The sequence below is a fragment of the Cloeon dipterum genome, chromosome 2 (assembly GCF_949628265.1).
Source record: "Cloeon dipterum chromosome 2, ieCloDipt1.1, whole genome shotgun sequence".
NCBI classification, from domain to species: Eukaryota; Metazoa; Arthropoda; class Insecta; order Ephemeroptera; family Baetidae; genus Cloeon; species Cloeon dipterum.
The window spans coordinates 33,186,561-33,198,541 of NC_088787.1; the positions used below are offsets into that span (position 1 = coordinate 33,186,561).

At 39.4% G+C, this 11,981-nt stretch overlaps 1 protein-coding gene across 1 annotated transcript; it reads left to right on the plus strand.

Moving 5' to 3' along the window:
- The first annotated feature begins 3,104 nt into the window (after positions 1 to 3,104).
- LOC135935504 (uncharacterized) lies at positions 3,105 to 10,953 on the plus strand. Its single transcript, XM_065477892.1, has 6 exons — positions 3,105 to 3,265; positions 6,320 to 6,461; positions 7,351 to 7,575; positions 8,511 to 8,913; positions 9,517 to 9,840; positions 10,213 to 10,953. The coding sequence occupies exons 2-5, from the start codon at positions 6,363 to 6,365 to the stop codon at positions 9,837 to 9,839; spliced, it is 1,050 nt and encodes a 349-aa protein (XP_065333964.1). The 5' UTR covers positions 3,105 to 3,265; positions 6,320 to 6,362; the 3' UTR covers position 9,840; positions 10,213 to 10,953.
- The last annotated feature ends 1,028 nt before the right edge of the window (positions 10,954 to 11,981 follow it).

The following is an 11,981-nucleotide window of genomic DNA, read 5'->3' on the forward strand; positions in this document are numbered from 1 at the left end:
GTCAAGTTGTTTCATTTTCTCAACATGAATCACGCATGAGACGCACATCATCTTATGCGCAGTAAAATAAATAAAAATTACAATGTGTTTATAAACTTATAAACTATTAAGTGTCAGTTGCAACTTAAGTCAGGAGAAATCTAGCTGATTAATTATCCAGGAATGTACCTTTTATCTAGAATTACGTTGCAACCTTCGCGTTAATTCGGGCCGCAGGACAGAACTCCCCAGGTGGAGCCGTGCCCTATCAGAATTATTTATGACACCACCAACTTTAATTAGTTCCCAAAGTTGGAAATGGAAGATTTTAAATTACATCGCCAAACATAAGATGAATTAAATTATCATTAATATTTAATTTAGAAAATGAAATTTAATTGGGATAAAATGTGATTTTTAGACGAGTGGCTTAAGGTTGAATTACTAGGGTAAAACAATGAAAGAGGAACTTAACAACTTAATAACAACTTAATAAGCTAAATTATATTGCAAACTGGAACTTAAGCGCGTATTTATTATTGATTATTTTCACCGTGAAATTGACTCAATTACGAAAACTATTGAAATAACCGGAATACAGAGAGGAACGGAATATAAAATGAATTCGAATTTCCAAAAGTGAATTTAAGAAAGGAAATAAATAAGCTCACAGTGAAATATTGTTTCTCTCCACTCACTTTGCCAAACTTGGGTAGTTAAGCCTGCGGAAGTCTGCCCGTTGTTAACGCATGGAGAATTATTAACTCTCGAGTGATCCGAGGGTTATATTGTCCACAGTTATACATATAGTGGCATGCGGGGGTTTGTTTACCCCGATAGAAGCATGGCCGAGGGTATGTGAGGGACCAATAGCTTCACAACACTTTTACAATGGACAAATTTAATGAATATCCTTTCAACATAACATCCAGGTGGTAAAGGATGAACTCCTTTAGAATGGGAAATAGATTTACCACCCATAAAGACTTTTGCAATTGAAAATATTCTGACACAAAGGACGTGTTGAGGAAGGATATAGAGAGTACACATGTTTTGCTCCCTGGGGAGATTACTTTGTGCAGGTGAAAAAATATTCTTAGAAATAGCGCTTTTGGCAATTTTGATTGAAATACATTGTAGTACCATGGATTAATGTGCTTGGAAATAAAGTGTTTGGAATTTTCAACTGGTGTTGGAACCATAAGGGATTCACATAAGTTCGAAAAATACTGCATAAGGTGTCACATTTAGTATCGCATGAATTTATCTGAGGTTATGTTCAATTGGGCACCGATGCTGTGGAAATATCTATCAAAATTATTACTTGCAACAATGAGTGCATACAATCCAAAAGTTTAAATAATTAATCTTTTAATGGAAGGATAGAAGGAATGTGTAACTTCGACTTAGGCAATTTTTGGTAAGCGAAGTATGGGAGTATTATAGCACATGGCTGACGAGGAATTAATTTTAGAACAGTCGTTGTAATTATTTTAAAATTCAAAGTTTATGTAATCGGTTCGCCTCCTTCGGGATGGAAGATCCCTTGATAGCGGAAACTCCGCGTCCCAATAACACCGCGATTAACGAATATCATGGGCGCACGGGCCTCATTGGAGGAAGCCTAGTTCAGAAGGGACCAGCTCGTGTTATGCTGCCTCCGCACCAGGGCCATTAATTGAAACGCTAGACATTTGTCCCGTCAAATTAATTCACGCATGCTAGAAAGGTGCCAACCATAGCATGTAGCGAGTGGGAAACCTTTTCCAAATCGGAATATAATCGTCATTGCAATGCAAGTTGTTGCGAGGTATTTTCCAATACCATATATTGGATTAGCTAACAGATGAGCCTTTGATTTTTTCCAGAAACCAAACACGTAGTTATTCTAATAGTCAAGAGAAAAACAAACACTGTGGCAGTTTAAGATGGTTATTTTGTACAAGGTTTTTGTTAATTAGGAAAATTGCAACGTTTTATGCTCTTAAACAGCTTGACTTTGAAGGCTTGGTTATTTTAAAAGATCGATTTTTCTGGGGCTTCCAGCAACGTAAGTGCTGTAAATAATAATACTTTGACTTTTGAGCCAACCAAGCGGAACAGTTTTAAACCATCATATAACGTTGTATTAGTTAATTGGTTATACCATCTAAATCACATGTGAAGGCTGTTTAAAAACAGCACTCGTAAAAAGTAAGTTCATAAAAGTTCAAATACAAAAATGGATTTTACCAGAATAAAATGATAACATTGGTTAAAATGGAGCTGTAATCCAATTTTAAGGAATACATAATAAACAATTATATAATTTAAAGCTTTGATGGAAACACAATTTTTTTCTATTCTCTGCATACTTTTGCGGTTTCATAAAAAGTTAATTTCCAAGTTGTGCTTGTAACCCTAAAAAAGCAACACAATTTAAAAAATTGATGAAATCTGTCTAAATTGGCTTTTAAATTGCTTCCATAATATTTTCATTCTTGCTTCGTAAATAGTCAATACAGTATAAAAAAGATATAAGGTTTTCGTTAAGTGACTTTCTGTTTGAATCAACATCTGATAATCTCAGCCCTTGTGAATATTTTAGTGTCCAGTTGACGTCTGCACAACATGTTTGTGCGCAAAAAGCAGAATAAATTAGATTGAATGAAAGCAAAGACAAAGTGTCGGAGGTCTAGTACTTAATTCAACAAAGAAGTTTATAAACTGATTGACAACGTCGTAGATAAAAATATTGTTTTGCAAAGATTGCATGTTTACTTGCTCTCGCAAACGACGCATTTTGCAAAATTGATCGGCGCCGCTGCGGCCGCGCTTGTGACTTACTGGCTCCGCGGCAATCACCGCGCCGCTCGAGGAGGAGAGTCGCGCTCCTCTCTCTTTCTCGCGCGCCGAGATAGAGAGAGAGAGATGGGAACGGCGGCGGCGGCGGCGGAGAGCTGCGCTACATCTCAGGTTACAATGTAATGTATTCACACACACGGACCAAGAGTCAGCCACACTCTTTCTTCCACCACCACCGCGTGCGCGCCGTACCTTCCACTAATAACTAATTCTCTCCACTCGCGTCTGAATGTTTAATGCCTTGATCCTCTCTCTCTCTCTCCTACTTTTTCTCTCTCTCTCTCTCTCGCGCTCCGGCCAGTCCAGTCAGTCACACACTGGCAAGGAGGATACGCACCTGTGGGCCCGTCGCAGCTGCCCACGTCTCTCTCCATTTCCGCGTCGCCCATTCATCTGGGTCCGCAGCCCCTTTTGGCCCCCCCGCCCGCCCCCGGACGGACAGGTGAGTCGCCGGCTGCCCCCGGCACGCCGACTGCCGCCCCCGGGAACCCGATTTCTGCGCAGATTTCTCCTTTCTAAACGTGTTACGTGTGTGTGTATGTGTGTGTGTGTGCGTGCGGTGAATGAGTGTGTGAGTGCGCGCGACCACACGGCTGGATCGCGTGTTGTTGACACACAAACGCGCTTCTAGCTTCTCGCTTTGATTATTTTCCGAGCGATCGATTTTACTTCGAGCTGGGGGAAAAAATGTATATCGATGTCGTGGTTGTGCAATCACTCGTGGCTTTTTTTTTTATTTTGCGCGGTGTCCGATTCAAGGTGACGCACGAAGAGTGTTACTCAGGTTATATTTGCATATCGTTGAGACTTTATATGCGTTTGACGCTTTCCTAGACGCTAAGGAAGCTTCCACCAGGCCAATATTTCCAATAACAGGAATATCCAGATTTTTTTAATTGTATTTTTCCACATCCAGTGTTTTTCCTGGGATTTGTTCTTTGATTGTCACAGTTCAAAAATCTGGATGACCTTTTCACGGTTTGTTTGCATTCAGGAGCCACGTTGTTGGCTGTGCTCTGAGGAGATATCGGGTCGTGGTGTCCACTGCTGCTGCTGCTCCGGGGGAACTGGTTTTCCGCGCTGCAATGAGAAAATTGCATCAACACACACATACACACACACACACACACACACACACACACACACACATCAAACCAGCGCACTTATGCGAGAATTTGCTGCTTTTTACGTCCAGCTCATTTGCATTATTTTCCATAATTTTATGAAAGACGCCGAGGTGTTTCACAACAACAAGTGAAGCCAGAAAAGCCGCGCCGCCAATTAAGCCGGCGGCCAGACGAACGTTTTTGGTCGCGCACACACTACCGAATATGTATTTAATACATATTTTTTCTTCTCTTAACTCGACATCGGATGGCATTTAGCGGTTTAATCTCTCTCGCTGCTCGTCTGCGTGTCGTTATTCCGAGAAAAGGGCCGGCAGCAGAAAGATGAAAAGCCGAGGATTCCGCGCATTGATCTTGCTTGACAGCCGCCCGTGCGCGCGCGGATTTATTTTAATCTCGACGCTCATCTTTCGGACGCGCAGCATAATTTTCCAGTCATTTTCGGCCGCACCACGATTTTTGCAAACAACTTCGCACCGCCTAGAGGGCCCAGCTTCCAGTTGTTTAATAATCCCTGGCTGCCACTACCTTCGAGCTTCTATTTTTGTCTCTCTGAATTTTACCGTGCGAAGGAAGGAAACGCAGAGGTCAAACGATGATGCACTGCCCGATTTGAATTTCCAGCGGCTAATCGATTTGGAGGCATGCAAATGCGCGAAAGAGGCCTGCTGGGGACGCACGGACGAACGGATGGTCTGTGTGTGTGTGTGTTGTGTGTAGGGCTTCCACTCTGGTACACTGGGCGCGCCGGCTGATTGTGAGTCGCCTTGAAGCGGCAACCAGCGGCGGAGAACATTTGGTATTTCAAGTTTGAGTTTGACCTCGAGGTGGGAATTAAATGTCCCGACACATAACAACTTGATTGAACTGGTACACACACACACGGCGCGAAAAAACACGGCCTGCCAGCCGACCATATACGTATTTTTTCTCTCTCTCTTTCTTTCTTTCTCCGCGCGTTATATAAAATTACGTCCACCCGTCCGCCGGCCCGTCCGTCCGTCCGTCCGCGCACTCGATACGTGTGTATAAATTTTCCTTCCATATCTGATTCAAAAATTATATTACACGGCACGCGGCTTGAAGGCAAAAGGAGAGAATTATCAGTAAGTCATCAGCGACCGCAGCAGCTGGACTCAAACAACACCAATAAGCTCAGAACATTTTTAATCAGGCTTCGCATCACATTCGGGCTTTATTACAAATTTGTAGAGAAATCAAAAACATTTTTTTCCACGTCGTTTTGATTAGTAAATTAAAACTTTGACCCGAGCTCCAGTTTATTGTGATCAGAACAATTTTTGACAGAATTAATGCATAAATTTAATTTCACAATTTGTTCGTAGCAATTTCGAAGCAAAGTTTAGCGATTTTTATGGCACAGGTGCACTTAATTTTATAATATTAACTTTGGTTAGAAAACTTCATGGTAAAAAATTATCTGAATCATCACTTTGAGGCCTGTCGGCCACACGCATCCGTCCATTATGTGAGATGAATAAAAGGTACAAATCACTGGTCATATATGCCAATCAAGGCTGGGCTCGGATCAATTGAAAACGAGATGCGCGGCGCGATCTTTTCAGTTATGAATCAGTCGTTGATCTGCTGCTCGGCAAAACAAGCGGCCATAAAAATCGCGCGGAGCAAAAAACGAATGACGAACAGAATCCATCCATTCTGACGCATCCATTGTGGTTTTTTCTTCTCTCAATTCTGTTTCCCATAATGCTGCACGCGCGTAATTTCCGCGATTGGAAATTTTCAATTTTCTTATAGCGTTGCCGTTCCTTCAAGTCTCTTCTTCTCTGAACGCAGCGGGCCACACGCGTTCAAGGCTCGGGAAAATGCCATTCCGGTGATTTATCTCCTTTGACTCGGCTGACAATGACTAATTTCGCAGCATCTTTTTGACCTTCCTTTTCCACCGTGCCAAAACGCAATAAACAAGCAGTAAACTACTTGGCGCGGCGACGCAATGGCCAGACGACGACGCTGCTCATCGCTCTCTTCAGGCGTTTTTGACCCATCTCTGAAATTTAATCCGATGTCAGCGTGATATTTTTTCGTATATTTGGTTTGGAGGAAAATCCACTCGACTTGACACGGAAAATTTTGGTGCGGAGAGTGATTAAAACATTCCTCTCGAATATAATTATTATATTTTAGTTTCCCTCTCATTCCCCCACCTTGGGAAACCAGTATTTTGTTTCGTTTATTTCACCGTGTGTGTCCAGTTATATTGCACGCAGGGGTAATTGTTTTACGACTTTCTCCGAGGGGAAAAAACGGGGAACGAGGGAAACGCAGGACACAATCTTTAATTTTCTCCGATCCAACTAACTGCAATTTGCGTAACGCTGCCGTAGGGCAACTAATGACCTGACTCGCTGATTGGCCATCTGGTTGAACATGAGAGAAGTCAAGCCCGTTAACGGCTGGCGGTGCGTCTGGCTGCTCCTCGTCCTCTTCCATCTGGTGGCCTCCTCCAGAACACATCGAGAGCATAAGGTAGCTATAGCTAATATAGGACGATACATTAAATTTGAATTTTACCAGTACTTTTACTTTTTGTATCAAATAATGCAAAATAGTCATTAAAAGTTTTGCAAATAGTATATCAATTGCTCTTTATTTATAACGTGCATTTTAATAATGTTTTGTAAAGTAATATAAATTGACGCAACTTATATTTCCCAATTTTATAATTTCTCTCTGCCAAAAAACGTTTTTCTAATATAATTTTCCAATGTATTCTAATAAGATTATCTCAAGTTTTAAATATTCTAGTACAAAATGTGCAACAGCAATGTCAGCAGAAGTCTAAAACTTTGAGTAAATTTGCAAGTTTTTCATTTTGCAGAGCATAGTACAATTTTTTAAAACATAAGTTTTGAGTTTCTAACACCTCCAATTTTTTGTTACTGTTCAATACCTATGGATTATTGATAATTGTCGTCTTTAATTAATTTAATCTTGATTGAACATCATGCAAAAACTAAAGCTCTCTATACGATTAAATCCTTCAATACAGTCTTAAAAATTAAACTAAACAATTCAATCAAAATATCTGAAAAACAACTAAGAAACACGTACAGGATTAGTGCCATAGCCTGTCGTCTTACTAAAAATTAGTAAATAGAATGAACTTTTGCTGTCTTTGAGCAAGATATTCTTTTTGAGTAAATGTCAAGGTGCCTACAAGTATTTTATACTAGCTAAATTAAATTAATTACTCAAACCCTTCTTTTACGAGTCCCAGTTTAATTAATATCAAGAAAACCAATTCCAAATAATTTAAACGACCGCAGGAGCGGCGATTTCAACGCACGAAGCTTGAACCAAAACAAAGCAGACTCTCTTAATTTAATTTTTGCTATCTTCTTTGCTTTCGCGACAGGTGCACAACATCGTGCTGTACCCTGGCAAGCACTCGTGGTGCAAGACCACCCCGATCAAGCAGGTGGTGGCGTGGCCAGGCTGCGTGGCCAAGGAGATCGACAACAATGTGTGCGTGGGCGCGTGCTTCAGCTACACGATCCCGCAGACCCAGCCCAGTGCACCGGGTGACGTCATCTCGCCCTACTGCGACTCCTGCCAGGCCTCCGAGGTCTCGTGGATGGACGTAAGTTTAGTAGCCGCGCGCCGCGGCCACTCCTAAAAACAGCATTTTTTGCAACCTTTTTGCGCCTAAACACTAAATTACTCAAAGGAGAAATACACAACGCCTTTGGGAAATTTATATCGCATCTTAAATTGTGTGAATGAAAACCGGGAGAACACGTTCATGATATTTAAGGCCAAAAACTTGAGCTAAATGGACGGTCGAATCATTTTCCTGCAGGTTCCAAAGATTTAGAAAATGAAAAGAATTAAAATATCGCATTTGCAGGTTTTGAACATTATCGAGACAGTTTCTAATCAAAGGATTGACTGTTTAGCTATTAATAATAATTTTGATGTCTTAAATTCCTTCAGATAAAAATTTCCTCAGCAAATTAAAGCCCTACATATGATTACAAAAGTTGACCTCTGCATAAAGCCAGTACCAAAAAATGGATCATAATTAATTAATAGCGTATCTTAAAGCAAATTGGCATTGAAAAATCGAAATCGCTTCAATCCATCCAGATTGGCATCTGACCAGAATAAAATTCTAAAGATAATTACCCTAATAGAAAGATTTTGGCATTGTTGAGGTTTAAATCCTAAATTTTCAACTTATAATATACTTGCTAAATAAAAAATGCTTTAAAAATAATTTATGTTTAAGAATAAAAATTATGGAGCTTGTTTGATATATTAATTATTTGAATTTAAAAACATTATTTATATATAAAAACAATTAACAAAATTTTCAAACATGTTTTTTTTAATAAAATTTTTAAGTTAATGAATTGAAGAAATTAACCAAAACACATACATACGATTTTTATATTTATAATATTTATAAACACTCATTAAGAAAAGCATAGTAAATATGATTATAGAATATTTTTGCCTCATGATGGTGTTTTAGCTTTAGTTGGTGGGTATTAAAATTGATTTAAATGGACTCAGGTAACCCTGGATTGTGACCCTGACGAGAGCGAAACCAAGTTGCTGGAGCTGGCGAAGGACCAACAAACGTCAGAGGAGCAGAACAGCACGCGTCCGTTCGTGCAGATGAAGAAGAAGGTGCAGATCATCGCCAATTGCAGCTGCAGCTCGTGCTCCAACGGCGGCGGCCACCACCACGGCCACGGGGGAGGCGGCCACGGCCACCACCAGCAGCACCTGCTGCACCACCACGAGTCGGAGACGCCGGAGCTGGTGCATCAGCAACAGGACGTGCCCGAGCTCATGGGCCTGGTCAAGGAGATCCAGTTCAGGCAAAACAGCAGACACGCGGGCCCGCACCCCCACTTCAGGGTTAACAACCACACTCTGCATCAGTTACTGGTCGACTCTAACATCCCCGAGGGTGAGATAAACAGAAAAACAAACACTTTGATCTCTTAATAAATTTGCTCGATTTATTTTTGCTTTCTAAAAAGTATCTTTTACTGGAATATCGTGATTGCTATTGCTATTCCCGCTCTCGCGTTAAAAATATTAAAGTAAATCAGTTACATTAAGTTTAACTAATAAATTGGAAAATGGTTAGTTCTAAAAATTTGTCTAATTATATAAAATATTAAAAAAATATGCTTTACAACTCCCGTTTTACGATTTTAATATTTAAAAATGTTATCTTTTAGTGCCAATTATAATGGTAGAATCTAAATTTTCCTCAACTTTTAATACGATTTAGTTCAAATTAGGAAATGGACTGATTGTAAGCAATCTCAAGAATTTTTTTTTAAAAAAATACCATTTTATCAGTATAAAACAAAGCAACAAAATCAAAGACAGAAAGTTTTTCATTGTAAAGGATGTTTTGTAAAGAGACGATCATTTTATTTGTTTTCCTCACCTGCTGAATGTGCGTTTGAAATAAAAATAAAAATTGTATTTTTTTAGAATAATATTGGTTTTACCTTCAATGAAGGGCATGATTCCGAATTTTCATAAATCTCAATTACAGGGCAAATTGGGCATCAACTGGGCGTGAAGGCCGATTCGGAAGAAGAGCCTGAGGTATCCGACGACGAAGTGGAGCACACAAGCCCTTCGGCTGAGCCACCACCGGAGACGACGTTCAACGCGGCAGCCGAGTCGCTGTCACTGCCCAAGTCGGCGTTTGAGCACCCCGGCGGCCACCACCCGGCCACGCACCTCGAGGTGGCCCACGAGAAACTGCACCCGGCGCATGAGGGCACGGAGGTCAGCTACCACGAGAACCTCATCAACCCCGAACCCATCCAGGAAAGCGAACACGCAGACCAAAGCAAGGGACAGTTTTCTTAAAGTACGTGAATAATGTCACTTGTTTTGATTGGACAAATTGATTTGTAAATGTTTTTAAATTTAAATCTGCGAAAAGATATAGGACCACACAGATAATTAAAAATTGTAGGAATCTTTCTTCTGTGATGTTTTCGTAAATGTGAACATAAGGAGTTGAAAACAAAAATTGTTTGGTAGAATTTTGAATACGAATTTTTAGAACCGACCAAACCTTTAATGTTTAGCTATATTGGCTTACAACGATTTGGTTTGTAGCACATTAAAGGCCATATTTCATGAAATTGGAAAGGAATTACCTTAAAACCGAATTATAAAAATTCATTGTTGTTGTTAAATCAAAGATTGATTCTAAATTACTGATTTCTAATTTCAGGAGCTGGTATGAAGATTGCAAGCGTTCAACATGAAAAGATAAATCAAGATAACTCCAACGAGTAACCCTCCGAACTTGCTTGAAACGCGCATCTCCCTGTTCTCTGTTCATTTTACAGCACACGCATAATATAATATATTATATAAAAGTAGGTTATATTATTATATACACATAGCTCATGTAAACTAATATCCATACCAAATGCGCTGAGAAGTTACATACCAAACGTGCCACGGAAATTAAATTTTGAGCTCGCAATTTTCATGTAATTACCAAATATTTTACTAACAATCAAAAAATTTGCTTACAAATTAATTGTTATTGTACATGGAAGAAAAGAAGAATAATGTTGAATTTGTTTGTACTCTGCGGAATATTAAACATTTCTGTGTTTTTTGTAATAATTTCTTGCTCACAAAGAGAGGCTTGTAATTGATTAGCTAGTTTTAGGAGCTTAATAAGAGAAAGCGACGCTGAATGATTCTTACTCGAGGCTGTGCACGATATGTTTTTTAATCTACGTTTTGTGGGAAAATCCGTATTGCAGACGAGCTTGTGGTCGGTCGCCTGCGCCGCGTGTTCGTCTCTCTCGAATGAAATGCATGCGAAGACACACGCACACACACCCGGCATATTATGCAAAGTAATATCGATTCGCGGCAGCAGGTTGAGTTGTACACACACAGACACAATCACAGAAGATATGAAAAATAAAACCGCAATTGTATTTTTCAAAGCTGAGCCACTGTCTTCATCATTCTTTTCCGCAACCCCAGGCAAAATGCCAACTCAATGAGTGTGAAAAAACAAAATAAAAAGAAAAATTCATCCCTCATCTCCGAGGGAGATGTTTCAGTACAGCAATATTCTGTTTCGAAAATGGCTGATATTTTCTCATCCCTCATCCCTTCCATTTTATTAATTTGGTTTTTAATCAAATATAGGCTACTTATCTAGCAACGTAAACTAACAACGCATCAAACATGAAAAACGTTAATTTTGTGCAAAATTTTGTGAGGACAGATGGTAAATATATTTAAAGAATAAACTCTTTGTAACTGTGTGATATAGATAAAAATCTGGGAAGAAATTATTTTTAAAATAATATATATTAAAAAATAGTTTATTTCTTAATATAATATATTAAATTCAAAACAATGATTTTATTATAACAGTGAAAAATATTAAATAAAAATGGATTAAAAACTAAATTAATAGTTGATATTTACTTTATTTATTTAAAGAAACACCAATGGTGTGCAACAGACATAGACATGCATAAATATTACAGTTGATATTTATAATAAATCATTTAAAAAATACATTGGTTACTCTATATAACAACGTGGAATCGATCGGATCCGCGACTCAAATTTTAGAGCAGTGTTTTTTCCTTTCCTTCTCCATGAGCTCTTCCGCGCGCGCGCTCGCAATTCTTCTGGGATGCCGTAAAGTGGCGAACGAATGGAGCTATCAAATGTCTCGCGATACACTTAGACCTGAATAACGATTTTATTTTTTCGGCTCAGGCTATGCTCTCACTCCTTTCGAGCAGAAGCGGAATTTGAATTGAACGCTGTTGTCGTTGCTCCCTTGTTATTGATGGAAGGCGAAGTAGGTAAGAAGAAGACGTACACGGCTTTTGACAACTGCACTCCAGCTGACAAAACCATCCCGCAGTCCCACTTGCCCCAGTGGCAGTTTGTCCTAGAATTGCTTTTTGTAAATGTTTTCTGTTCAAATGAGATAAGAAGAAGAAAGCGTATTGC

Bases quoted from the DNA above. Each gene is read 5' to 3' on its own strand.
- LOC135935504 (XM_065477892.1), top strand. From the start codon at position 6,363: ATGAGAGAAGTCAAGCCCGTTAACGGCTGGCGGTGCGTCTGGCTGCTC. The intron at 6,462-7,350 runs GTAGCTATAGCT...CTTTCGCGACAG, and splicing joins GAACACATCGAGAGCATAAG to GTGCACAACATCGTGCTGTA. The intron at 7,576-8,510 runs GTAAGTTTAGTA...AAATGGACTCAG, and splicing joins CCGAGGTCTCGTGGATGGAC to GTAACCCTGGATTGTGACCC.